Consider the following 25,262-nt stretch of genomic DNA (forward strand, 5'->3'; position numbering starts at 1 on the left):
CCCATAAAATGGGGGCAAGATTCACGTAACAAATGTCTCACCTAGCCACAGAATATTTATTTATTTATTTTGTCATGTTTATGTAGTGTATATTGGAGGTGGACACCCTTTGAGAGCTGAATGCAGTGAAATTTTATTTTAATGTATGCCAATTAGTGTACATTCAAAGCGACAATAATGTTATTCTTGTTCCATTCCTATTCCATTCCATTTCTCTTCAGAAATTTGCAGCTTCATTGTGGTCATAAGTCGAGGACTACCTATACCCATTTGCTTTGCAAGCAAATTCAAAGCAGGGTTATGTTTTTAAAAGTCGGTTTGGGCAGTTGCAGGACTTTTTAAAATCTAATGACTCAAAAGCAGTTTTTAATATCTATCATTGGGAAGCCGGTTGTTTAGATGAGAAAAAGGAAATTCCTTGCAGCCTTGACAAGCTCTGCAACTGGGAAGGGCTGGAGAGCTTTTCGGGCTAATTTCAGAAACTACGTTTGGCACGCTGCCCTCTCGAAGACGGCATAGCCGCCTCTTTCCAGCTCTTTTTCCTTTCCCCTCATAATTTTCTTTTTTTAAAAAAAAGGGAGGGGAAAAAAAAACCACAACCCCCACAAAAAAACTCCGCCATCTCTACAAAAAGAGGTTTTCCAAGTCGGGCGGGCGGGGGGGGAGGGGTTAGTTGCCAAGGTGATTTGGAGGAGGCTGAAGAATGCACCCCTCCCCTCCTGCCCTCCAGGCGCGGGTTGATGACGTCACTGGCCTTAAAGGGGAAGAGGGGTGGGCGTTTAAAGGATCCCACGGGTGGACTTCTCTTCCCACAATGCAATGAAGTTCTTTCTGCTTCTTCCCACCTTCTTTTCATTGACCCTTTTCGGAGTTTCCCACCCACCCCCTGCATCTTCTCTCTTTTTCTATCTGGCTGACAAATATTTCTGGCCCTTTAAGGAGGCCCCTTTAATTCCTTTCTTTTGGCTTGCCTTTCCTTTTTTTTGGGCGATTTGGGGCCGTCCCCTCTCCTCCAAGAGAGGGGGAACCGCGATCCAGGTGAGGTTTGGGGGGGGGGAAAGAGGTTGGGGAAGGGGGGGGCGGGGTGGTCTTCTGCTGGACCCGGGAAGCGGTGGGTGGGTGGGTCTCCGGTTCTTTTGCAAGGAAGAGAAACTGGTTCTTTTGCAAGGAAGAAAGGAGCCTGCAAAGAGAGCCCGGGATCAGCAGCAACGGAGCGGGTGGTTTTGTGCGTGCAACTGTGCATGCGAGAAGAATCCCGGGGTTTGGAAACGTTGCAAACGAGGAGGGGGGGGGGAAGAAAAAAAAAAAAGTGCGAGCTCTTTCTTGCACGCCCGCCCGAAAAAAGAAGAAGAAGAAGAGCAAAAAGGTTGCAGGTTAGGCTTTGTGCTGCTGCAAGAGAGAAAAGGGAAGATTCCCGCCTTTTTCTTTTCCTTTCTTTCTTTCTATTTTTTTTTTTTGCGGTGCCTAGAAAGCGGCGCTTTGCAATCGAGGAATCGCTTCCGATCTTTTTTGATCCAGCGCTTCCGAGCTTTGATCCAAGGTTGGGAAAGCCGCGAGGAGCAACGCGGCAGACTTTCACACATACACACGTGTTTGTTTGTGTGTGTGTGTGTATAAGAACCGCGGAGGTTTTGCCCCTTTCCCACGGCGCTCCCCTTTGGTGTGAAATTCATGCCACACCTCCCCCAGCCGTCGCCCGTAAAGTTAATCCACACTTTTTTTATTTTCCTTTTTTTTTTTTTTTGCAAGCGCTCTCTCTCTCTCTCTCCGCTTCCAACTTCTGTGCGGCGGAATAACTTCGCGCTGGAAGTTGGCGCGCACGTGAAGATGCTCGGTATGGAAAAGCCGTGTCCGTTGGCTCGATGCCTGCAACGTGGGCTCTTTAAATTAAACGTGCAGGCCATCTTTATCATAACAGGAGAAGTGAAAGATGAGCAGGGCGTAGAAAACACTTTGGGAAATGAGCTGGAAACTACATGCATGCTTCCCTCTCTCTCTCTTTTTTTTGTATGAGTAGATGCAATATTCATCCTGCAGAAAACGTATAGAAGTCGAAAATAACTTCTTCATGGCACAAACTCAAAAAAAAAAAAAGTGCAATGTAGGAATTGATGTTTTGCAAGGGAAGCCCAGATTTAGAGATGATATTGCAAGCCCTGAAGCAGAATAGTATTTTTTTTTTAATTTGATTTATATGCCGCCCTTCTCCGGAGACTCAGGGCGGCTTACAGTGCGTTAAGCAATAGCCTTCATACTTTTGTATATTTTATACAAAGTCAGCTTATTGCCCCCACAAACTGGGTCCTCAATTTACCTACCTTAGAAAGGATGGAAGGCTGAGTCAACCTTGAGCCTGGCAAGATTCGAACTTACTTTAATTGCAGACAGCTGGTGTTAAATTACAGTGCTTTAGTCTGCAGAGCTATCCAGGCTCTGATTGATTGGATTCTCTTAATGTCCCAAGCTAAAAATCAAATCTTGATGGGTTGTGTAAACCAGGATGGAGACACTGAGGTCACAATAACTTTTTTAACTTTGGGGAACAAAAATGTGCTTAATCTGTTGGGCTTTTTTCCCCCCTCCCTCCCTCCCATATTCTTGTGGTACATGATTGATAAAGGAATCTGAAGTTTGGGGTATATCATTGTACATGACGTACCAATCTAATTGTACATATGTTGTGCACTGACAATAAAGATTTGAAATCATTGAAGCTGAAGGAAATGCTGGGTTCATCCTACATCATACAAAACTAGAGTTGCTGGTATTTGGACTGCAGAACACCACCCAACCATTAGATGGCAGCAGAGAACAGTTTTATTTGCCAGGCTTCTTTGTAGCTGTCTAGTGGTAGTTTGAAGTTTTGCAATACAGATCGGTCAACTCTTTAGATTTAGAAATTTAGAACATTTCGGTAGTTGTTTGTAAAACTGTGGTCTATAGCTTAATAAGTGGTGTGAAACAAGCAAACTTACATCTGATAAGTGGTTTTGATTTGAACTACGATTTAGGGCATAGAGCAGTTTATAGAATAGAATAGAATAGAATTTTTTATTGGCCAAGTGTGATTGGACACACAAGGAATTTGTCTTGGTGCATACACTCCCAGTGTACATAAAGGAAGATACGTTCATCAAGAATCATAAGGTACAACACTTAATGATAGTCATAGGGTACAAATAAGCAATCAGGAAACAATTATTATCTGCTCTTATTCTTTAAAACAAACAAAAAAGCAAAAGGTTTAGGATGGATATATATCTCATGCCAAGCCATGAAACATTGGTTATATGCCACAAAGGCTGGTTTCAAAACAATATAGCTAGCTAAAGCCAAACAAACCACCCTATGACATAACACTGTGTAAACTCAGCCAACATTATGCATTTTTTTTTCATTTTAGTTTCTATAACCCCAGTTAGAGGATGATTAATTGGGTAGGATGTGCGTACTTGGTTCATGCAATTTGCTAATTCCAAAGTGGATAAATAAGATTTTGCACCTTCTGTGAAGCCTTGGGAGTGGTATGGGGGGAGGATTGTGGCACTTTGTTCAAAGTGAGATTATTTAAAGTCTTAAATTCAGTTTCCTGTTCTTCTTCCCCCTTTTTTCCCCCTCAGTGCCTGTTTTCTTCAACCCTGACCCCTCAGCCTCTTCTATTCTTCCTTCCCGTGTGAAAGTCGGCCACCTCGCAAGAGCCAAAATGGCGTCTGGCGTGGAGCTCCTTCGCTTTCAGCTGCCTGGGCACGAGGCCGCCACCCTACGCAACATGAACCAGCTGCGCTTTGAGGAGCGTTTTTGTGATGTCACCATTGTGGCGGACAGCCTCAAGTTCCGTGGCCACAAGGTCATCTTGGCAGCCTGCTCCCCGTTCCTGAGAGATCAGTTCCTGCTCAACCCTTCTTCCGAGCTCCAAGTTTCCCTCATGCACAGCGCCAAAATTGTAGCTGATCTTCTTCTCTCTTGCTACACTGGAGCACTCGAGTTTGCTGTCAGGGACATTGTGAACTATCTGACGGCTGCCAGCTACCTCCAGATGGAGCACGTGGTGGAGAAATGTCGAAATGCCCTGTCCCAGTTCATCGAACCCAAGATCAACCTCAAGGAAGAAACGTCCAAATTTGGAGGCTACCGGAAATTCAAGTCTTCCAGTGTTGTGGGTTGCTCTACCTCATCCAATAAAGTGCACTCACGCAAGAGGTTTGCTGAAGAATTGCTCAGTCTTGCAAATACTTGTACAAAACAATTATTAGCCTGTTTGGGTGCCCTTTTCACCACTAGTCTTAAGTTCCTTCCTAAAAGAAAAAAAAAAAATCCAGGGAAAGAAGCAATATTTTTGGAGAAAAAAAAGTTTCCTGCCTGGTCACCTAGAGGTGATTCTTACTCACCATAGCTGACCAATGCAAGCTATTTAAAATTGTTCTTATTGGTATTTCTTTAACTGTGTGCTCTAAGGAATATATTGGGTAAGCAAGGTAATAGTCTGGGCAGCCAGAGCAATGATAGTTCTCTGTTGCAGTTGTCTATCCTGTGTAATTACAGATAGTCTCCCACTTACAACAGTTAATTTAGTGACCGTTCAAAGTTACAACGGCACTAAAAAAAGCAACTTATGACAATTTTTCATGCTTATGATTGTTGCAGCGTCCCTGTGATCAAAATTCAGATGCTTGGCAGCTGACTCATATTCATGACGGTTGAAATATTCCATGTTACTAACAACTGCAGTGATGCACTTAATAACTGTGGCATAAAATGGGGCAAAACTCATTTAATAAATAACTGTCTCACTGAGCAGCAAAAATTTTGGGCTCAACAATTATGGTCGTAAGTGGAGGACTACATGTACTTGCATCGGATACACAAATACAGGGGCACAGATACATGATCCTGGCATTTATATGATATTACTTGGTTTATGTTGGCATTATTGCATTATGCTGTATCCCAAGGTCATAACCCTTCAGTTTTGGGCGCCATGATGTAAAAAAGATGTTGAGACTAGAGCGCAGAGAAGAGCAACAAAGATGATTAGGGGTTTGGAGGCTAAAACATGAAGAACGGTTGCAGGAATTGGATATGTCTAGTTTAATGAAAAGAAGGACTAGGGGAGACATGATAGCAGTGTTTCAATATCTCAGGAACTGCCACAAAGAAGAGGGAGTCAAGCTATTCTTCCAAGCAACTGAGGTTAGGACAAGAAGCAATGGGTGGAAACTAATCAAGGAGAGAAGCAACTTAGAACTAAGGAGAAATTTCCTGACAGTTAGAACAATTAATTGGTGGAACAACTTGCCTCCAGAAGTTGTGGGAGCTCTATCACTGGAAGTTTTTAAGAAGATGTTGGATAACCATTTGTCTGAAGTGGTGTAGGGTTTCCTGCCTAAGCAGGGGGTTGGATTAGAAGACCTCCAAGATCCCTTCCAACTCTGTTATTCCATTATTATTAGCTGTGATCTTCTGACCAGCAAAGTCAATGGGGAAACCAGATTCACTTAACAACCGAGTTATTAACTTCACAAACTGCACTGATTCACTTAACAACTGTGGCAATAAAAGTCATAAAATGGGGCACACAATTCATTTAACGGCTGTCTTGCTTAGCTACAGAAATTTGGGGCTCACTTCTGGTCGAAAGTCAAGGGACTGACTGTACTGAGAAGAACTGCCTGTCTCTAGAAATGGATAGAGCTAATTAGACTGGAGAGATAATTGGCTTGCAATAATAAACCAATCGTCTTAATTCCTTGTAAGACGGTGGCATTACCCGTGCCTCAAACTTTCTAATGTTCTAAATGTATTCTTATGGTTGATAGGTCCATTCAGCGGCCCGTTAAGCTGGAGTTCCCATTGGAAGAAGAGTTGGAGATGAAGGCCGAAGAGGAGGAAGAGGAGCAGGAGGAGGATTTTGGGTATGAAGATTCCGTCTCTGACATCTGCATCGTGAAGATTGAATCGGCCATGGAAGTGGCCCAGCGGCAGAAGAAACAGCAACAGCAGCAGCAACAGCAGCAGATGGGCACCGGCTGGAGCAAAGACACATCACCTCAGCAAAGTTGGAACAAGGAAAGCTCACCACAAGAAGCCTGGGACAAAGAATTATCTCCTCTGCCAGGGTGGAACAAAGCCGAATCCGGAGACCAGGAAGAACCTCAAGTCAACTCTACGGTGGCAGAAGCCATTGAGTCTTCTCCAGAATCTACACCAGAGAAAGCTCAGCATGGTGTGGTCAAGGCCTCCTACAGCCTCTCTGAGGATGACGTAGGTAAAGGCCTCCTGATCATCCCTGGGGGAGGCTACTTGGAGGAGACCAGCGAGGCGGCAGCCGTTGCGGCCGAGTGCCAGAGCAGCAGCGGTGGGATGGGACTGGTCCTGGCGGGACTGAGCGGTCGTCCTTTCTCCACCTTTCCTGTGGTTGGGAGAGGGGGCAGTTCAGGAACCCTCGGGGGAGGTAGCGGGATCTCTAGGATCATCTGTTGTACCAAGTGTGAGGAAGTCTTCCAAGGGGTGGAGAAGCTTGTCTTCCACATGCGGGCCCATCACTTAATTTTCATGTGCCCTCGGTGCGGCAAGCAGTTCAACCACAGCAGCAACCTCAACCGGCATATGAATGTTCACCGCGGGGTGAAATCTCACTCCTGCACCATCTGCGGGAAGTGCTTCACCCAGAAGTCCACGCTGCACGATCACATGAACCTCCACAGTGGCGAGAGGCCCTACCGTTGCTCTTACTGCGACGTGCGCTTTGCCCACAAGCCCGCCATTCGCCGCCACCTCAAGGAACAGCACGGCAAGACCACGGCGGAGAACGTCATGGAGGCCAGCGTGACCGAGATCAACGTCCTCATACGTTGAAGGAGGAGGAAGTCGGGTAGCGGTGGGAAGTGGAAAAAGGGGGGACTCCTGAGCTCTTGAGGGAGGGACGTGGGCTGTAGGGATTAGTTGTAGGGGTAACGAGCCAGGATCCCTGAGTTTTGTGGGATAGGATTAGTGCTAGTGTGGTAGAGGGTGGAAGCCCTGGATTCTTTGGATGGGTGTGGGAAGGGCCTAGTGGATTAGCAGAGTAGACCGTACATGACATGAAGCTCCTGGATAGTCTGGGAAGTGAAAGGGATCTAATTAGTTCGAATAGAAGGCGGTAGGAGATGGATTCCTGGGATCTGTCCTCATCCAACACCCCAGAAGACAAGCTCAGGATCCAAAAAGATCTTGACAGACTTGAACAATGGGCCCTATCCAACAACATGACATTTAATGTGGAGAGCAAGGTTTTACATCTGGGCAGGAAAAACCAAAGGTACAAGTAAGTACAGATTAGGCAAAACCTGGCTCAAAAATCATAACTGAGAGGGACCTCGGAGTCCTAGTGGACGATCGCTTAAAACATGAGCCAGCAGTGTGCGGCAGCAGCCAAAAAAGCTTATACAATCCTTGGTTGTATAAACAGAGGCGTAGATTCAAAATCTTGTGAAGTATTAGTACCACTTTATAAAGCCTTAGTAAGGCCACACCTGGAATACGGCATCCAGTTTTGGTCATCGCGTTACAAAAAAGACGTTGAGACTTTGCAAAAAGTGCAAAGAAGAGCAACTAAGATGATTAAAGGCCTGGTGAGACTAAAACAATGAAGAACGGTTGCAGGATATGGCCAGTCTAGAGAAAAGAAGGACTAGGTGTGACATGATAGCAGTATTCCAGTATTGGGGGGCTGCCACAAAGAGGAGGGGGGTCAACTTATTTTCCAAAGCACCAGAGGGCAGGACAAGAAACAATGGATGGAAACTAATCAAGGAGAGAAACAGCCTGGAATTAAGGAGGAACTTCCTAACTGTGAGGACAATTGAACAGTGGAACAGCTTGACTTCAGAAATTGTGGGTGCTTCATCACTGGGATTTTTTAAAAAGAGACTGGACAGTCACTTGTCTGAAATGGTATACGGTCTCCTGCTTGAGGAAGGGAGCTGTACTCTAAGGTCTCTTGCAGCTCTATTCTGATTGAAATCCCTCACAGGATCCATATGGCCCTTTATATATATATAAAAAATATGGCTACCTCTTTTACAGCCCAATCCTATCCAGAGTTTGTTCAGACATCCTATGACAGTGGACAGAGCTGTCGTCCAAGTAGGAATGATATTGGGATTGTGGCTATGGGTTCAGAGAGGAGAAATCTCACTTGAGATACCTCCTTCCTTCCCTAGTGAGATGGATGAGACCTGGAACTATCTCAGCCAAAGAAATGGGGGGGTCAAAAAACCTTAAGCAGTATGGCATAGAGGAGATTGATCTCCCACCAACGTTCAGATACAGTTGGTACATGCTGCCAGCCATCTGTGGCCTTGGACCTTCTCTCCAATCTTCTTGTCATCACTCAGCCGCACAGATGAGGCTTTAGGTTATCTGAAGCCTTTCGAGAACCTGAAAACGGTGGAAGGAGAAGTTGGCAGCCACCTAAACTTCACGGGTGACATTTGCTGAGTTCGACATCGTTTGGATGTCCAAGAAAGTCTCTACTGTGGCGTTTGATGGGAACAGCTGCCTAGTGCAATTTTATCCAGGTATTTTAAAAAAGGCAATAATTCTACAGGAAACGGCAGAGGAGCGAGGGATCTGCTGGAGGAGGTAGTAGGCCTGGTTCTCGGCAGCTCCTCCATAATTGTACCGCAGAAATACAGCAATTCATCCACCTGAGACATTTGGGAAGAACAGCCAACATGAAGGAAGTTTTTTGACCACATGGCTATGAATACAAGCATGGTGTTCAAGATGGAGACCAGGCCTTGGTAGGTTTTGATGGCCCTTTCTGCTGACCCAACAGAGGCAAAACAAAGAGAAGGCTCTGGGTAACTTGCTGTTGTCACATAATTTGGTTTTTGTAGACCCGGGGCATTGATGAGCATGGTGGGAACAGATGTTCTGGAGAAAGTAGAGCGTTGTCTTCAAAAATGGCAAGCACAGTATCATTTCTCCCCCTCCCCACTTTTATTAAGAAGAATCAGTAATGGTACAGGTAGTCCTTGACTTATGATCAGAGATGAGGCCAAAATTTCTGTGAGACATTTGTTAAGTGAGTTTTGCCCCATTATATGACCTTTCTTGCCACCGTTGTTAAGTGAATCACTGCAGTTGATAAGTCAGTAGCAGGAGTGCTACGTGAATGTGGCTTCCCCGTTTTTTTTTAGACTTTATACCGCTTCATAGTGCTTTACAGCCTTCTCTAAGTGGTTTACAAAGTTAGCATATATCATATTGCATATTGGCATATTGCCACCAACAATCTGGGTCCTCATTTTACCCACCTCAGAAGGATGGAAGGCTGAGTCAACCTTGAGCCGGTGAGATCTGATCTGCTGAACTAGCAGTCAGCTGAAGTAGCTGCAGTACTGCACTCTAATCACTGCGCCACCTCGGCCCATTGACTTGGCTTGGTCAGAAGGTCACAGAAGTTGATCACGTGTGACCTTGGGGCACAGCAGTGGTCATAAATATGAATTAGTTGCCAAGCGTCTGAATTTTGATCACATGACCATCGGGATGCTACAAAGATCATAAGTGTGAAAAACAGTCATAAGTCGCTTTTTTCAGTGCCATTGTAACTTTGGTCACTAAATGGAGCCTGAGTGGTGTAGGAGGCTAATGCCTCCTAAGGCAGCATTTAACATCCAACTGCCTGCAATTACTGCAAGTTCAATTCTCCCCAGGCTCAAGGTCGACTCAGCCTTCCATCCTTTCTAAGGTTGGTAAATTGAGGACCCAGTTTGTGGGGGCAATAAGCTGACTTTGTATAAATATACAAAAGTATGAAGGCTATTGCTTAACGCATTGTAAGCCGCCCTGAGTCTCCGGAGAAGGGCGGCATATAAATCAATTAAAAAAAAATAATGAATTGTAAGTCAAGGATTACCTGTACAGGAAGAAAACCAAAAAACAGATCTTGGGTTCAGTGCTGTTCATACATTACAAACCACTATTTAATAGGATAGTGACTACATACCATTATAGAGAAAGAAGTTGTTTTTAACTGTCTAGAAACCTCAAGCAGATTTGATCAGATGGTTTAAGGATGTTCTTCCCTCTTTGTCAAGAACTAATTCAGATGTCGCTAAAGAGTAGTAAAATAAGGCCTTGATCTTGATCCCAAGTGATTTCATTATCATATCCATGTCCTTTTTTTTCTTGGCGACAGCCTGGAACTTGCTTCTTGTTGCCTTCTTTCAGGATGTTTTTTTCAATTCTTAAAAAAAAAATAAAAAAATCTAGTCCTAGAATTTTTCTAGTGGTCCCATTCAAGTACTAAACTGGCCTTGCTTTCTAAAATCAGCTGAGGTTTCTTTTCAGAGCAGGGAACTTAAAAACATCCACTGCTGTAGATTTGGCATAGATTTATCCTTTCAAGTGTTGCATAATAATTATTTGGCTACTTTCCCATTCATGAAATTGCCATAAATCTTCATGGTTCTATTCACAACTCGCTAAGCCTACCATTCCTATAATTTATGACTCCGACAGAAAGTTTGGGGAGCATCCTTACAGAGACATGCTTAAAAGTAATCAACATGCCAATCTTTGAAAAGATGGATTTTTGCTGTCTGTAGAAATGGGGAAAGTCGATGAAACAGGGGCTGTAGGATAAGAAATGTTGCAAGTACAGAATTAAGGTTCGTTCGTTGGAAATGGCAGTTAATGGCTTTTGGGGTGCTACCCATGCACTTTTATCAATTAATCTTGAGGGCTAGGAAAATTTTTTTTAAAAACAACCCAACTGGGAATTGAATTGTTCTGGATTGCTGTATTGTATATTCAGTAGTGAAAAGGGCGGCCTGCATTGTATCTCATCATGCTGGAATGACTGCCACAAGTGTGGCAACGGGGGATATTTTGAGATGACAAAAGACTTTGATCCCATGGACCCTAACTAGTTTTTTTTTTCCCCCATTTTATTTTGTTCTTAAAAAAAATAAATAAAACCAACCTTAATACTGGTGCTCCTGCTGTTGACTGGATTTCATTGGGGAAGGGAACTAAAATTTCAAGAGTCCTTTGCTGGATGTCCTCTCGAGTTCCTGATTTTTAAGAGAATTGATTTGGCAGATTGGGTAGACTTCGGTTTGCAGAATCACCCATTCAAACGTGAACCCCATGTTTGTCAAATGAACCCCGATTAAACCTGCCAAGCCAAAGTCAGATCAACCCCAGAAAGGACTTACTGCTCAGTTGTTTAGGAAATGAATGGTTTTGTATGCCCCTTGCTAACAATTAAGTGCTCGTTTACAAGTGGGCATGTTTGCAAATGGAAAGGGTCTTGCGAACTGCCCATATCAGCTAGTATTAATCAAGGATCTGCACCTGTTGAGTAGATTCCCCTCCCAAGTGTACCACAGATGTAAAGAGAGCAAACCGACAAATGAGTTCACTGAAGCAACTTAGAACTAAGGAGAAATTTCCTGACAGTTAAAACAATAAGTGGAACAACTTGCCTGCAGAAGTTGTGAATGCTCCAACACTGGAAATTTTTAAGAAGATGTTGGATAACCATTTGTCTGAAGTGGTGTAGGGTTTCCTGCCTAAGCAGGGGGTTGGACTAGAAGACCTCCAAGGTCCCTTCCAACTCTTGTTATTCTATTATTTCTATTATGTTACCTAGCAGGGTAATGAGACGTCTTGCAAGCAAACAGCCAAGCTCATAGCACCAAGGATCCTACAAACCTGATTCTGTTCTCGCTGGGTCTTTTTTCTCTGCCCTTCGCCTCTATTTTTTTCCCCCCCAGTAACTTGCTTTTCCTGGGTGCCAGGAATTGAGGGCAGAGCAGCCACCCCAAATATACTTTTAAGTGGCATATTCGATGCTCCACCGATCCCGTTTACATGACACATTGGTATTTTTCTGAGTAAACCCACGCGAGACGCCACGGTCCCATTAAACATGAAAAAAACACGGACCTCAAACGAGCCCCTTTTCTAAATTACGTTTTGTATAGGTATGGGGCTCTTAAAACTCTCCAGAACGGCTCTGCCCAGCCACGGGGGCTGGGGATTATGGGCATCGCAGTCTACCCCATCGAGGGGGCAGGTTTCCCCAATTCGGTTGTACCGGATCTGCTTAGGACCCTTCCCAGTAGTTCCAGCCGCCAAGAGCCAAGGGGGCTGGGGATTATGGGCATCGCAGTCTACCCCATTGAGAGGGCATCATTAGGTTTCCCCAGTCCGGCTGTGCCGGATCTGCTTAGGACCCTTCCCAGTAGTTCCAGCCACCAAAAGCCACGGAGGCTGGGGATTATGGGCATCGCAGTCTACCCCATCGAGAGGGCATCATCAGGTTTCCCCAATTCGTTTGTACCGGATCTTCTTAGGACCCTTCCCAGTAGTTCCAGCCACCAAAAGCCACGGAGGCTGGGGATTATGGGCATCGCAGTCTACCCCATCGAGAGGGCATCATCAGGTTTCCCCAATTCGTTTGTACCGGATCTTCTTAGGACCCTTCCCAGTAGTTCCAGCCACCAAAAGCCACGGAGGCTGGGGATTATGGGCATCGCAGTCTACCCCATCGAGAGGGCATCATCAGGTTTCCCCAATTCGTTTGTACCGGATCTGCTTAGGACCCTTCCCAGTAGTTCCAGCCACCAAAAGCCAAGGGGGCTGGGGATTATGGGCATCGCAGTCTACCCCATCGAGAGGGCATCATCAGGTTTCCCCAATTCGTTTGTACCGGATCTGCTTAGGACCCTTCCCAGTAGTTCCAGCCGCCGAAAGCCAAGGGGGCTGGGGATTATGGGCATCATAGTCTACCCCATTGAGAGGGCATCATCAGGTTTCCCCAATTCGTTTGTACCGGATCTGCTTAGGACCCTTCCCAGTAGTTCCAGCCGCCGAAAGCCACGGGGGCTGGGGATTATGGGGGTCGCATGCTAGACTGCGACCCCCCATAATCCCCAGCCCCCTTGGCTTTCGGCGGTTGGAAATACTGGGAAGGGTCCTAATAGATCCGGCACAGCCGGATTGGGGAAAGCTTCCAAAGGGAGAATCAACCTTGAATAGATCCCGAGCGGGGAAATTCCTCCTCGCTCTTTGTCTGAGACGGATGAATGGAAGCGCTGCCCCTTTAAGCGGCTCCCTCCTCCTCCTCCCTCCCTCCTCCTCCTCCTCCCCCCTCCTTTCTTCGCCCCGGGAGCGTGACGTCACTGCGGGGCCGGCTCTGCTGCCACCGCCGCGCGAGGCCATGGATGATGTCGGAGCGGGAGTCGCTCAGGTTTGGGTCGCGGAGGGGGGGGGGGGCGGGAGACTGAGGATCCGGGCGGCGTTGGCGGGAATTGCACCAACGATCGTGCGAATCGGGCTTGAGGAGCGGCAGGAATTCCCCGGGTTTCCCCCACCCTACCCCACCCGGCTTTGCCGCCTCCTTTTTCGGGCTCGGTCGGGCGCGCGGGGAGGGGCTGCTTTGCAAAATGCAAAAGAAAGAAAGAAAGAAAGAAAGGAGGGTGCGTTTTCCACCAGGACCGCCGCAGCTGGAGCAGAGGGCGAGGGGAGTGGGGGTGTGCAAACCGCTTGACCAGCCAGCTTCTCTGGGTGCAAAGAGAAAAGGAGGGGTGGGGGTGGGGGGTTTGAGCATGGGATCCTATCCGGATCCACTGTAAAAAATTTAGGTGTCCGTGGTAATCGGGGTTAAAAAGAGACCCGCTTCCTTCGAAACGTTTTGCTAAACTGGCTTCCCCCCCCCCCATCGCCTCGTGTCGCCCGATCATCTCTTCTCACGACCGGCGGGCACGTTTCTTCCTGGCAACCCCAAACTTGCAGCCCCGGGTTGACGTTTTAAAGAAGCCGCGTGCATCTTTCTCGCTTTTAAGGGCCTGCAGCTCTTCTCCCCCCCCCTTTGTCCCAGAGAGACCTCTCGCCGTCTCTTTGTTGAAGAGTTCATTCATCTGGAGACCGCCTTTGAATGGGATTAAAAGTACAGGTGGTCCTCAATTTACGATCTCAACGGAGTCCAAAATGTAGGTTGTTAAGTGAGTTTTCACCCCGTTTTTTATGATTTTTCTCGCCTCCTTTGTGAAAGGGAATCGCTGCAGTTCTTTAAACGAGCTACACGGTTGTTAAGTGAATCGGGTACTGGTCAGGAGGTCACAAAAGGAGATCACATGACACTGCAACCGTCATAAATGTGAATCAGGGGTCAAGCATCCGAACTTAAATCGCATGACCGTGGGGATGCTGAAAAGATAGAAGTGTGAAAAACGGTCACAAGACACCTTTTTTCAATGCCATTGTAACTTTGAACAGTCATTAAATGAACTGTTGTAAGTGGAGGATTACCTGTCTTTTGCAGGTGGTTTCACCGAGTTGCATTTGGTAGCTGTTCGCTCTGCCCATGCTCTCTGTTCACGCAGCTGGTGACATAAATGCAAAAGCTGTCTTTGAGGCAGACGCTAAACCAGTTGCATAATAATTTACTGGGATGATCCGATTCACTTAACAATCATAGAATGGAGGAATTGGAAGGAATCATAAGAGATCATTTAGTCAACCCACCCTCCTGGAACATTTTGTTCATGTGCCTTCAAGTCAGTGTTGACTCCTTGACAAACCTGCAATTTTACGGGCCAGATTTCTTGAAGTGGTTTACCATTGCCTGCTTCCTTGGGCTGGAGAGAAGGACTGGCCCAAGGTCACCCAGCTGGAACCCACCACTTCTGGGAGTAATCTTTCCCCTTGCTGAATAAATGTTGCCATTAGAAGGTTATTTTTTCTGATGTCCAAACAAAATTTACATCCTTGTAATTTCGAATACACTATTTTTTGGCCTGTCTTCTGAAAACAAAACAGAGCGTTCATAATCACAGTCTTCTATCTGGATTGGTATTCAGTGGGATTTGCCAGTATCCTTTTGTCAAATCCAAAGGGGAGAGATACTTGGCTCCCCCTAAAATAAATCATCCAAAAGTTCATCCATTCTGGACATTGGATAACCATCAAATTTTGCCACTCCGATTATCTGTCTAATCTAAAATACACACAAAAGCGTATCTCGATACTCTAATTTGGCACCAAAACAATGAGAAACCACCCGTCATCTACAGATGGCTATTATCATCTGGAGCATTTATTTTTCTACCTCAGTCTGTAACACTCCTTTTAGCCATTCAGGAATCCTGTAGGGATGCCGTCTGATTGGTGGGGTTTCCCCTGGCTCTATCTTGTGTTTAACTAGAAGAGTGGTTAGAATGCAGTATTGCAGGCTAACTCTGCTCACTGCCAGAAGTTCGATCCTGACTGGCTCAAGGTTGATTCAGCCTTCCATCCTTCTGAGATTGATAAAATGAGGACCAAGATTGTTAGGAGCTTCTATCAAGGCCCTCTATATATATATGAGTGTGTGAGTGTGTATTTCAATATACCGTGTTTCCCCGAAAATAAGATCCTGTCATATTTTTTTGAACCCTGAAATAAGCGCTTGGCCTTATTGCCAAGTGCTCAAAAGCCCGATTGGGCTTATTATCGGGGGAATGTCTTATTTGGGGGGAAACAGGGTATATGTCTGTCTGTCTCTCTCTCTCTCTCTCTCTCTCCCCCCCCCACCCTCCTGAGTTAGGGTAATGAAACATCTGCAAGAAAACAAGCAACCTCAGAGAGCACCATTATATATATATAAACACACACACACACACAAAAGTCTAAAATCACAATAGAAACAAATTATTACTAAACTGAAAAATGGGGACCAATGGAACAGAATGTACGGGGGGGGGGAATGGAAGTTGCTGTTGGCCAATCAATCCCCTCCAGTTTGATGCTCCCCTATTGGGGTCCCAAGCCAACTGACAGAGCCAGCTCTTCAGCCTCACCTGGACCCCTTTTTCATGTCAGTGTTTGGTGTAAGTTCTGGTATGGGGTCTGGTTTCCTCAAGTAGGACGTCGACTGAGTAAACTCAGCAAAACCTGCGCTCTGCAAGGACCAAACTCCCTTTCTTTTGCACCCTTTCTAAGCCAAGGCTTGTTTTCTTTTCATTTGGTGTGTATTAAATTGCCACCATCCCTCGTGTGGTTGCCCCTTTGTGTCGGAGGGCCCACTCTTTAGCTATCCTGTTTCTGCCACCCCTTTATCACAGGTTCTTTTTATCGATACAAATAGATAAAATCTATGTAAACCTATTTTAAAATCTCAAAATCAGTGGGCTCCCAACACAAGCATCCTTGGCCTTTAGGCAACACACACACACTCAATGGCTGGTGCTTACAATTCTTACACACTTCCCCAGGTCTGTTCCTAAGAACTGTGAATTGTCCTTTAGCAGTAGGCCTCACAAATTGTAATAGTCTAGTACCATGATGGTGAACCTATGGCACGTGTGCCAGAGGTGACATGCAGCACCCTCTTTCCACTGCACAGGTGGGGATGTGTGAGGGGAAGGCACATATGCATGTGCAGGGGGGTGGGGCATGCGTGGGGGTTGTGTGCATATATGCGGGGCGTATGCAGGTTTGTGCTCATGCATGTGGAGGACACATGCATGCAGGAGGTGGGGCGCATGCAGGGAGCTGCATGTGGGGTGGGGTGGGGCGCATGTAGGGGGGCCATGCACACATGCGGGGCACATGCAGGCCGCACACGCATGCACGGGGGGGCACACACATTGCATTTGTGGGGTTTGGCCGCATGTGTGCGGATTTGCGCTCACGCGTCCACTTTTTGCACTCAGTCTGGAAAAAGTTAGCCATCATTGGTCTAATATTACTATTAATAGACTACTGCAGTTTGTGAGGCTTACTACTGAAGGACAATATTCCTGTCTGTTAGCCCTAGGCCCATGATGACGAACCTATGGCACGCGTGCCATAGGTGGCACGTGGAGCCATATCTGGGCACGCGAGCGTTGCCCTAGCTCAGATCCAGTGCGCATGTGCACGCCAGCCAGCTGATTTTCAGGCCTTCTGGGCCCACCGGAAGTTGGGAAACGAACTGTTTCCAGCTTCCGGAGGGCCTCCGGGGAGGTGGGGAAGGCTGTTTTCGCCCTCCCCAGGCTCCAAGAAAGCCTCTGGAGCCTGGAGAGGGCGAAAAACGGGCCTATCGGGCTCACTGTGTCATCACGTGCCAAAAGTAGGGGTTGCATGGGGGAGGGTCACGCATGCATGCGCGGGGGGGTTGGGACACATTGAATTATGGGTGTGGGCATGGGCGCACGTGACCTCCCTGCGCTACCCCCGCTTTTGGCACACGACGGCAAAAAGGTTAGTCATCCCTGCCCTAGGCTGCTTCCCATTGTTTTATTTCCACAAAGCAACAGAAACCACCTTCTCTCTCAGAACAACTACCACACTCCACTGTTCTTGTTTTTACTCAGCTTTTATAGGGTTTGTATTATTGTATTACAATACTGGCAGCTGGGCTGGCTAGAGAAAAGTCTTTAAATGGCAGGGCGCCATCAGCCCAGATGCTAGCCAGTTTAAAGGCAGCCTGCCTGCCCTCTCACAGGTGTGTTTGTATAGTTTTCTCCAGGTTAAGCCTCTAAGTGGCTAAGTGCTTCTCAACTTTAGCCACTTTGAGATGTGTGGACTTCAACTCCCAGAACTCCCTGCTTCTTGTAGATTCAGGCTAGGGTCATCCATTATTTTCTGAAGTGGAAGCAAGAGCAGTGCTTTTCAACCTTGGCAACTTTTAAAATAATCTGTGGAGATTCTCAGTCCTCCAGGTCATGGTTGACTCAAAGGTGCTTATTCAAAAGGCAACTGGACTTTGGTTGTTGTTGTTTTTTTATCTTGAGGAAAAGATAAGATACGAGGATTTCAACTCCCAGAGTTCTCCATGATGGCTAGGGAATCCTGGGAATTGAAGCCCACGCATCATAAAGTAGCTAAGGTTGAGAAACACTGTGCCAAAGGAACAGAAATCTGTAAGAAACGTAGAACCAGCCATGATTTGTAGATCATAGTCCCATTTGTGGATCTAGAACCAGCAATAAATAAATCCAGTGAAAGTCAACATATATGTGAGCATGCTGAAGAGCACATTTTGCTTGTGTTTCTGACATGCTAACTATAAAGCTCAGCTAACAAGTTCTGATATGGGGGCAATTAAACACACTCCATCCAACATTATCAATAGCACTTTGAAATTTGCTGCTTAGAATAGAATAACAGATGTTGGAAGGGACCTTGGAGGTCTTCTAGTCCAACCCCCTGCTCAAGCAGGAAACCCTATACCCCGTGATGGCGAACCTATGGCACGCGTGCCACAGCTGGCACGCGGAGCCCTCTCGGGCACGCAAGCTGTTGCCCAGCTAAACTCCACCGCGCATGCGCGCCTCCCACTGGCCAGCCAATTTTCAGATCTGCCGAGCATGAGCGGGGGCGGGGCACATGCGTGGGGGATCATGCGTGGGGGGTTGGGGGATGATGCGCCGGGAGAGTGGTGTGCCCACCCCCTGCGGCCCGTTTTTGGTGCCAGGAGGCTGCAGGGAGGCCTACTAGTCCCAAAATGGGGCGGGGGTTGTGCACACAGGCGTGGGGGTGTTGTGAGTGCATGTGCAGGGGAGCAGGAGGTGTCACACACACGTTACATTATGGGTGTCAGCACGCGACGACAAAAAGGTCAGCCATCACTGCCCTATACCATTTCAGACAAGTGGTTGTCCAATCTTTTCTTAAAAACTTCCAGTGTTGGAACATTCACAACTTCTGGAGGCAAGTTGTTCCACTGGTTAATTGTTCTAATTGTCAGGAAATTTCTTCTTAGTTCTAGGTTGCTTCTCTCCTTGATAAGTTTCCACCCGTTGCTTCTTGTCCTACCCTCAGGTGCTTTGGAGAATAGCTTGACTCCCTCTTCTTTGTGGCAACCCCTGAGATATCGGAACACTGCTATCATGTCACCCCTGGTCCTTCTTTTCATTAATACCCAATTCCAGCAAGGCCACAGACTGCCATAATGCCAAAATAAAAATTCTTTTTTAAATTTTTTTTTATTATAAATTAGAAACAAAAAACAGAAAGAAGACTATACGAAACACAATCACATACATACGACTGAGGTTGATTCAACCCCCATATATATACAGTTTCTAACTAGCTTCACATATCATCATACTACATCTTCAATTTGGTTTTTCGTACTGCATCATGCATTTGTTAATCTTCTTATATCTAATATAACCTTATTTGTATTTAACTTGCTATTTACATATCTATGCTACATGCTTCCCTAACAACTGCCTTATGACATTTTTACTTCTATCCATTGGTACCATTTATCCCAGCTTTGATTGAAAGTTGATTCTTGTCTATCTTTAAGAATGTATGTTAGTCTATCACATTCTGCACAACACAAAATTTTGTTGAAAATCATCTGATCCGATGGTACTTCTTTCCCTTTCCAAAGTTGCGCATATGCAATTCTAGCCCCAGTGCTAATGTGTATGAAAAGATACCAGTCTGCTTTCCTTATGCCCCCAGGCATAAATAAAAATTCTTAATGCAGTTGTCCATCCTCTTACATTCAAAGCACCATCAAAGAAGCAAAATTCAGGTTTTTTAAAAATGGCAAGAATTAAGGTATTCCATTCTTTCTTTATTAATGTTAATTTAGGTTTCCTGGAAGCTCCTGAATTTCTTTCCCAGAATGGTTGCATGATGGATTAAGAATCTGTGTATTTCCTATGCCTTTAAGAGAATTTCTGTTCAGATGTGCTCCTCCATTTTTTTTCCCAGCCCTAGCCAGTTCTCTCATTGTGATGTCATCAAGCAGCTGCTACTATCACCCATTTGCATCCTGACATTGAATACACAATATAGTTGTAATTTATGGAGTCCTTAATGTTTTCTGAGTTTGCTTGCTTGCAGGTGTTTAATGCAACTGGGTAACATCATTGGTGCAAGTGAATGTGTTTGCTCCTTATTTACATACAGCAATTTGTCCTGCCAATGTTGGTGGCAATATGCTTTTCTCTGTGGTTCCATTACTGGGGTATTGTTTGAAACAGAAAGCAGAAGACAATGCCTTAATTAAGGAACTACTCAGGAGAAAATCACATCCCCATCAACATTGGCACAGTAAATTACTGTAGCAGGAAGCAAACCCCACACTCACTAGCAGCACTGATGATGTTATCTAAGATGATGGGCAGATCACAAATGACATGACCTCGAGACACTTGCAGTCACTGTTGTGAAGTGAATCACTGCAGCTTTTAAGTTAGTAAGACGGTTGTTAAGGGATTCTGGCTTCCCCATTGACTTTGCCCATCAGAAAGTCACAAAAGATGATTGCGTGAATCCCCGGGACGCTGCAGCCGTCAAATATGAGTCAGTGGCCAAGCACCTGGGTTTTTTTTTTTAATCATGTAAGAGTGGGGACATTGCAAAAGTTATAACTGCAAGAACCAATCATAAGGACCCGGTTTGTGGGGGCAATAAGCTGACTTTGTATAAAATATACAAAAGTATGAAGGCTATTGCTTAACGCATTGTAAGCCGCCCTGAGTCTCCGGAGAAGGGCGGCATATAAAAATAAATTTAAAAAAAATTAAAAAAAAATAAGCTACTTTTTTTCCTGCTGTTGTAATTTCAAACTGTCACTAAACAAATGCTTTTAAATCAAGGATTTAAAGAGAGTTAGGAGAATCCTTACTATCATCACTATTTAGAAGCAACAAAAGGGCTGTGATGGATCTTTTGACTTAAAAATCAATAGGGCGAAATGGGAAGGGCCTAAATGAAGCCATCTTGTATTGTTGTAGGGATTGGGTTGATAGGACAGGTGAACAGGGTTTAGGTAATTGACAATAAATTATACTTTTAAATTGGCTGGAGGGAAGACGGCTTGAATCATTCCTCTGGTGGGGGGAAATGGGAAATGGGTCAGAAGAATTCTAATCTATTTGCTCAGGTTGGAGAGAAGAAACCCAAACTTGAGGTGATTCCTGCTGAGGAAGAAGGGGTTTGTATCTGAAGGCTTGTTTTTAGTAGTAGCACGCTTTGAGAAAGTTGGTGTTTTCAGTTGCTGGGTTTGCATTGCATGCTAGCCTACAATTTAATCATGTTTTTTAAAATATGCCACAGTTTGGGATTGTGCACAATCTTATAAGCTAAACACAGTGGTGGTTGTTCCTATTACATACTAAACCATGACCAACCACGGACACCATAGGTTAGTGAGCTTTGTGGCTTATGCCTGTAATATATTAGGAAATGTTGAATGGAGGTTGATTGATTATTGGGGGATGATTAAATAGCTGAGACAGAAGTCTGATTATAATTCATCCATCACCATGTCTTCCCACAAGAGCAGATTGCATGCTTGTGATTGGGAGCAAAATATAAATAATATGTGTATACGTATAAATTAGCATTTTAAAGATAAAAGCATGTTTTGAAATAAAATATACGTTCTCCTTCAACCCATTTCAGAACCGTAAAAATACATCTAATATATCGACCCCATCAACTTGGGTGATCTGGAGAAGTCATTGGTATTGGCTGACAGTTACTGTATCTCCTCTGTAATGAACCCTGGTGAAATAAACCACGATTAGTATGTCATGTAAGTCCAGATAAACATTCGCAAATTAATCTTAACTTGAGTTTTGAATTGCTGTTTCTTTTTCCCCCTCAGGATGACGCCCATCGGGGATTAGAGGGGGCATCGGCTCTGGGGGAAGTTGAAGCAGGCGAAATAGGTAAGTTTTATGGAAGTCCGAGATTAGAAGTTGGGGAAGAAGGTGCTGCTTTCCTCTGCAGCTCTGATTTTTGAACCCCGTTGACTCCAGAACTTTCTTGGGCCCTAAGAGCCTTGTGTCTATGTCTTCCTCAAGATCCTGAACCCTCCAAAGAGGACTTGGAGGTCTCATCGGGAGCCTTGTCTCCTCGGAAAGCCAAAAGCACATTGGGAGGAGTAGGGGACGGCCTCCTGGTCTCCAACCGAAATGGGGATGATGGAGTCTGGACGCAAGCGACTGGGAGCGGAAAAGAAGGAGGATGTTTGTCTCCAGAATCAGAAGGCCCCTTGGCCGGCTCAAACTCTAGTCCCACCCCAGGGAACAAAGGCCTACCTGGTGAGTTGGGAAGGGGATTTTATTTATTTATTTATTAATCAAATTTGGGATTGGTGATGGAGGAGCATGTCAGTAAGAAGGTGATTTTTCTTTGTAGAAAAAAAGAAGGATTCTCCATATGATTTTATTGGGCATTATTGTGAGGAGACCTGTAAGTCTGAGGTTGAGTGGCTTCTATTGGGTGATGTGCTGTTTTGAATCTCTCTTCTTTGACTGGTATTGCAACGGCTGCCGTCTAATTTAGAAGCTCCCCTGAAAATTCGGTATCATATGTTAAGAGGTTGTCTTGGACCAGGGGGATCCAGATATAAGTCTGCTCTCAGCTTCATGTTTATAGATAGCTTTTATTTATACATATTTAATATTATTTGTGGCCTGAGCCAGCCAGGGAGGACTATGGAGGGGAGAGCACAATAACACAAGAAATAAAGATAGTTAGGGGAAATCCCCAATGTAGTCAATCCAATTGGAAATCTCCGTGATGGACATCTGTGCTCAAATCCTCTATAGAGCCGAAGAAGACTGATTTTACTGGTTCACGAACTGCAACAAGAGAGGCATTTATGAGCCACGTTGGCGCAATGGTTAGAGTGCAGTACTGCAGGCTACTTGCTGACTGCTGGCTGCCTGCAATTTGGCAGTTCAAATCTCACTAGGCTCAAGGTTGACTCAGCCGTCCATCCTTCTGAGGTGGGTAAAATGGAGACCCAGATTGTTGGGGGCAATATGTTGACTCTGTAAACTGCTTAGAGAGGGCTGTAAAGCACTGTAAAGAGGTATATAAGTCTAAGTGTTATTGCTATTTTGTGTGGAACTGTCCTATGGCTTTTCTGTATCTCCATCTCAGCTGCATTCATGTAATCTAGACTGGGTGTCCTAACATCTCATCCTCTTCTCTTCAGGTCATGCCGCCAAGACTTTCCCATCATCCCCCAGCAAAACAGCTGGGCCCAGCCGAGCCAAGATGTCCCTTACCGGGACCAGCAAATCCCCAACTTCTATACAGAGTCTGGCTATGCGCTTACTAACTGGATCACGTCTTCCAGGTGATTCTGGGTCTCCCACCACAGAAGCCCCAGTCTCAGCTCCAGCCCCAGCCCCAGATTCAGCTCCTGCTCCAGCAGTGGCCTCTCCTGCTGATCAGCCTTCAGCATCAACCACTGAGGAAGTCAAGCCCAAGGTTCACCGGGCTCGGAAAACAATGTCAAAGCCCAGCAGTGTACAGGTAGGCTTGCAAATGTAGTTTCTGCCCAGGGGAGGTGATTCAGAAGATCTGTTGGTTGATTATGTGTACACCAGTGTTCTCAAAGTTGGCGGCTTTAAGATGTGTGGACTTCAACTCCCAGAATTCCTCAGCCAGCTTGGTGACTGAGGAATTCTGGGATTTGAAGTCCGCACATATCTCTCTGGAGCCAAAACAGCATTGTACATCAATGTTTTTCAACTTTGGCAGTTTTAAGATGGGTGGACTTCAACTCCCAGAATTCCTCAGCCAGCTTGCTGACTGAGGAATTCTGGGATTTGAAGTCCGCACATCTTTATAGTTGCCACAGTTGAGAAACATTGATGTACAATGATGTTTTGGCTACAGAGAGAGATGTACTTGGAGATTGGGTTGTCTTTGTTGATGGTGATAAGGATAAGTTGCAGCAATATATTATTTCAGTAAGGCATTGATTAAACCACTGGGTCCAGAGAAATTCCTATATCAGTGTGAAACTTGACCAACCATGACCAATCTTTACATAATGAAGAACAACTCTTTCATATCACTAAAATTGCAAAACCAATTAACATACAAATAATCCCACTTTGTCATTAGGCTGTATAATGATTATGCATCTTATGATTAACTTGAGCAGCTGAACACCATGGATTCTTATTCATTCATTAGACTTTTATCCTGCCTTTATTATTTTATAAGTAATTCAAGCTGGTGATCATATCTAATATTCCTTCCATCTCCTCTTTTTCCCCACAACAACAATCCTAGGGGTTGAGTTGGGCTGAAAGAGAATTTCTGGCCCAAAAGCACCCAACTGGCTTTCATGCCTAAGGTGGAACTAGAACTCACAGTCTCCTGGTTTCTAGGCCAGCACCTTAATCATATCTAATACCCATTCCATCTCCTCTTTTTCCCCACAACAACAACAACCCTGGGGGTTGAGTTGGGCTAAAAGAGAGTTTCTGGCCCAAAATCATCCAGCTGGTTTTCATGCCTAAGGGTGAAACTAGAACTCATCAGTCTCCTGGTTTCTAGGCCAGCACCTTAATTGTTATACCAAGCTGGTTATTCTCCCAAATCACCAAAAAATGCTTCTCAGTGTGTAAATGTTTCTTTTATCTAGACAATTTGGTGGTTTACGCTCTTGAAGCGATCACAGTACTTCTCGCAAGACAAAAATGGCATGTATGTTTCCCCAAATAGGGAACTTACAGACTTGTTGCTTCTTCCAAGCAATTGATGGCACAACTAGTAGCGCAACTTAACGTTAATGTATATCTGATCAAAAGCTGTCTGGAGGTTCCCTATCTGTCCATGCAGCTTGATTATGACATGGCTGCACATCAGACACCTTTCTCCATTTCTTTATCCTAACCCTTCTCGAAACTCAAATACCTAATAGTATTTCCTCAGTGAATATTGGATTTCTTTTCTTTATAACCAACAAAATTACAAATTGCTTTTGATGCTCAAGAATGATTTAATTCTTTGGAGGAAAATAGAGCATCTGGTTTGGAATCTTTTCATGTATCTTCCAGCTGGGAAGATTTATCTGTGATTTCCATTACCCTAAATGGCCATCCTAGAGTAATGGGCACGATAGTCAAACATATCTGGTTGGTACTATCTGTCTGGGAGTGGAGAAGCTGGCAAGCTGGCTGGGGAATTCTGGGAATTGAAGTCTTCTCTTCTCTTAAAGTGGCCAAGGTTGAGAAACACTGATATAGACCCAAACAGGAATTTTGAATTGTTTTTTCTAAACAGCTGCAAAATTCCATTCTGCAAAATATTTGGGCTTGCATGATCAACATTTTTCTGTTACTGCACCACATGAGATTTCTGCTAATATCAATTGATAGGGCTCTCCCAAAGGTGCTTTTTTCAAGAGGCAACTGGACTTTCTGGTTTTTCTTTGAAGACGTTTCTCTTCTCATCCAAGAAGCTTCTTCAGCTCTGAGTGGATGGTGAGGAATGGAAGGATTTATACTCCTTGCAGACAGCTG

The 25,262-nt window shown here is 45.1% G+C and overlaps 2 protein-coding genes across 6 annotated transcripts in view; both read left to right on the forward strand.

Annotated features, from left to right (window-relative positions):
• The first annotated feature begins 757 nt into the window (after window positions 1-757).
• On the forward strand, window positions 758-10,984 carry ZBTB12 (zinc finger and BTB domain containing 12). 2 transcript variants are annotated; one of them, XM_034421452.3, is made up of 3 exons: window positions 758-1,038; window positions 3,621-4,200; window positions 5,817-10,984. In XM_034421452.3, exons 2-3 carry the CDS (start codon window positions 3,704-3,706, stop codon window positions 6,853-6,855), a joined length of 1,536 nt encoding a protein of 511 aa, XP_034277343.2. In that variant the 5' UTR covers window positions 758-1,038; window positions 3,621-3,703; the 3' UTR covers window positions 6,856-10,984. The 2 variants fall into 2 exon arrangements, with proteins under 2 accessions (XP_034277343.2, XP_034277344.2); XM_034421453.3 differs by lacking the exon at window positions 758-1,038 and adding an exon at window positions 1,140-1,373 and having other exon boundaries at window positions 5,817-10,232.
• A 2,161-nt stretch (window positions 10,985-13,145) lies between these two features.
• The window catches only part of EHMT2 (euchromatic histone lysine methyltransferase 2), a 55,807-nt gene continuing 43,690 nt past the window's right edge, over window positions 13,146-25,262 (forward strand). For 3 of the 4 annotated variants that reach the window (XM_087883932.1, XM_087883934.1, XM_087883933.1), the window contains exons 1-4: window positions 13,146-13,246; window positions 21,596-21,659; window positions 21,795-22,034; window positions 22,937-23,259. In XM_087883932.1, coding sequence (XP_087740058.1) covers window positions 13,217-13,246; window positions 21,596-21,659; window positions 21,795-22,034; window positions 22,937-23,259 — 657 coding nt within the window. In that variant the 5' untranslated portion in view covers window positions 13,146-13,216. Of the gene's footprint in view, window positions 13,247-21,390; window positions 21,524-21,595; window positions 21,660-21,794; window positions 22,035-22,936; window positions 23,260-25,262 lie in introns of those variants that run through there. The other variant, XM_087883935.1, reaches the window with a different exon arrangement.

This window comes from Pantherophis guttatus, chromosome 2, assembly GCF_059756535.1.
Source record: "Pantherophis guttatus breed Tessera chromosome 2, ASM5975653v1, whole genome shotgun sequence".
Classification (NCBI taxonomy): domain Eukaryota; kingdom Metazoa; phylum Chordata; class Lepidosauria; order Squamata; family Colubridae; genus Pantherophis; species Pantherophis guttatus.

Coding starts and splice junctions, on each gene's coding strand:
- ZBTB12 (XM_034421452.3), top strand. CDS start 3,704: ATGGCGTCTGGCGTGGAGCTCCTTCGCTTTCAGCTGCCTGGGCACGAG. Junction 4,201..5,816: donor AAAGTGCACTCACGCAAGAG/GTTTGCTGAAGA, acceptor TATGGTTGATAG/GTCCATTCAGCGGCCCGTTA.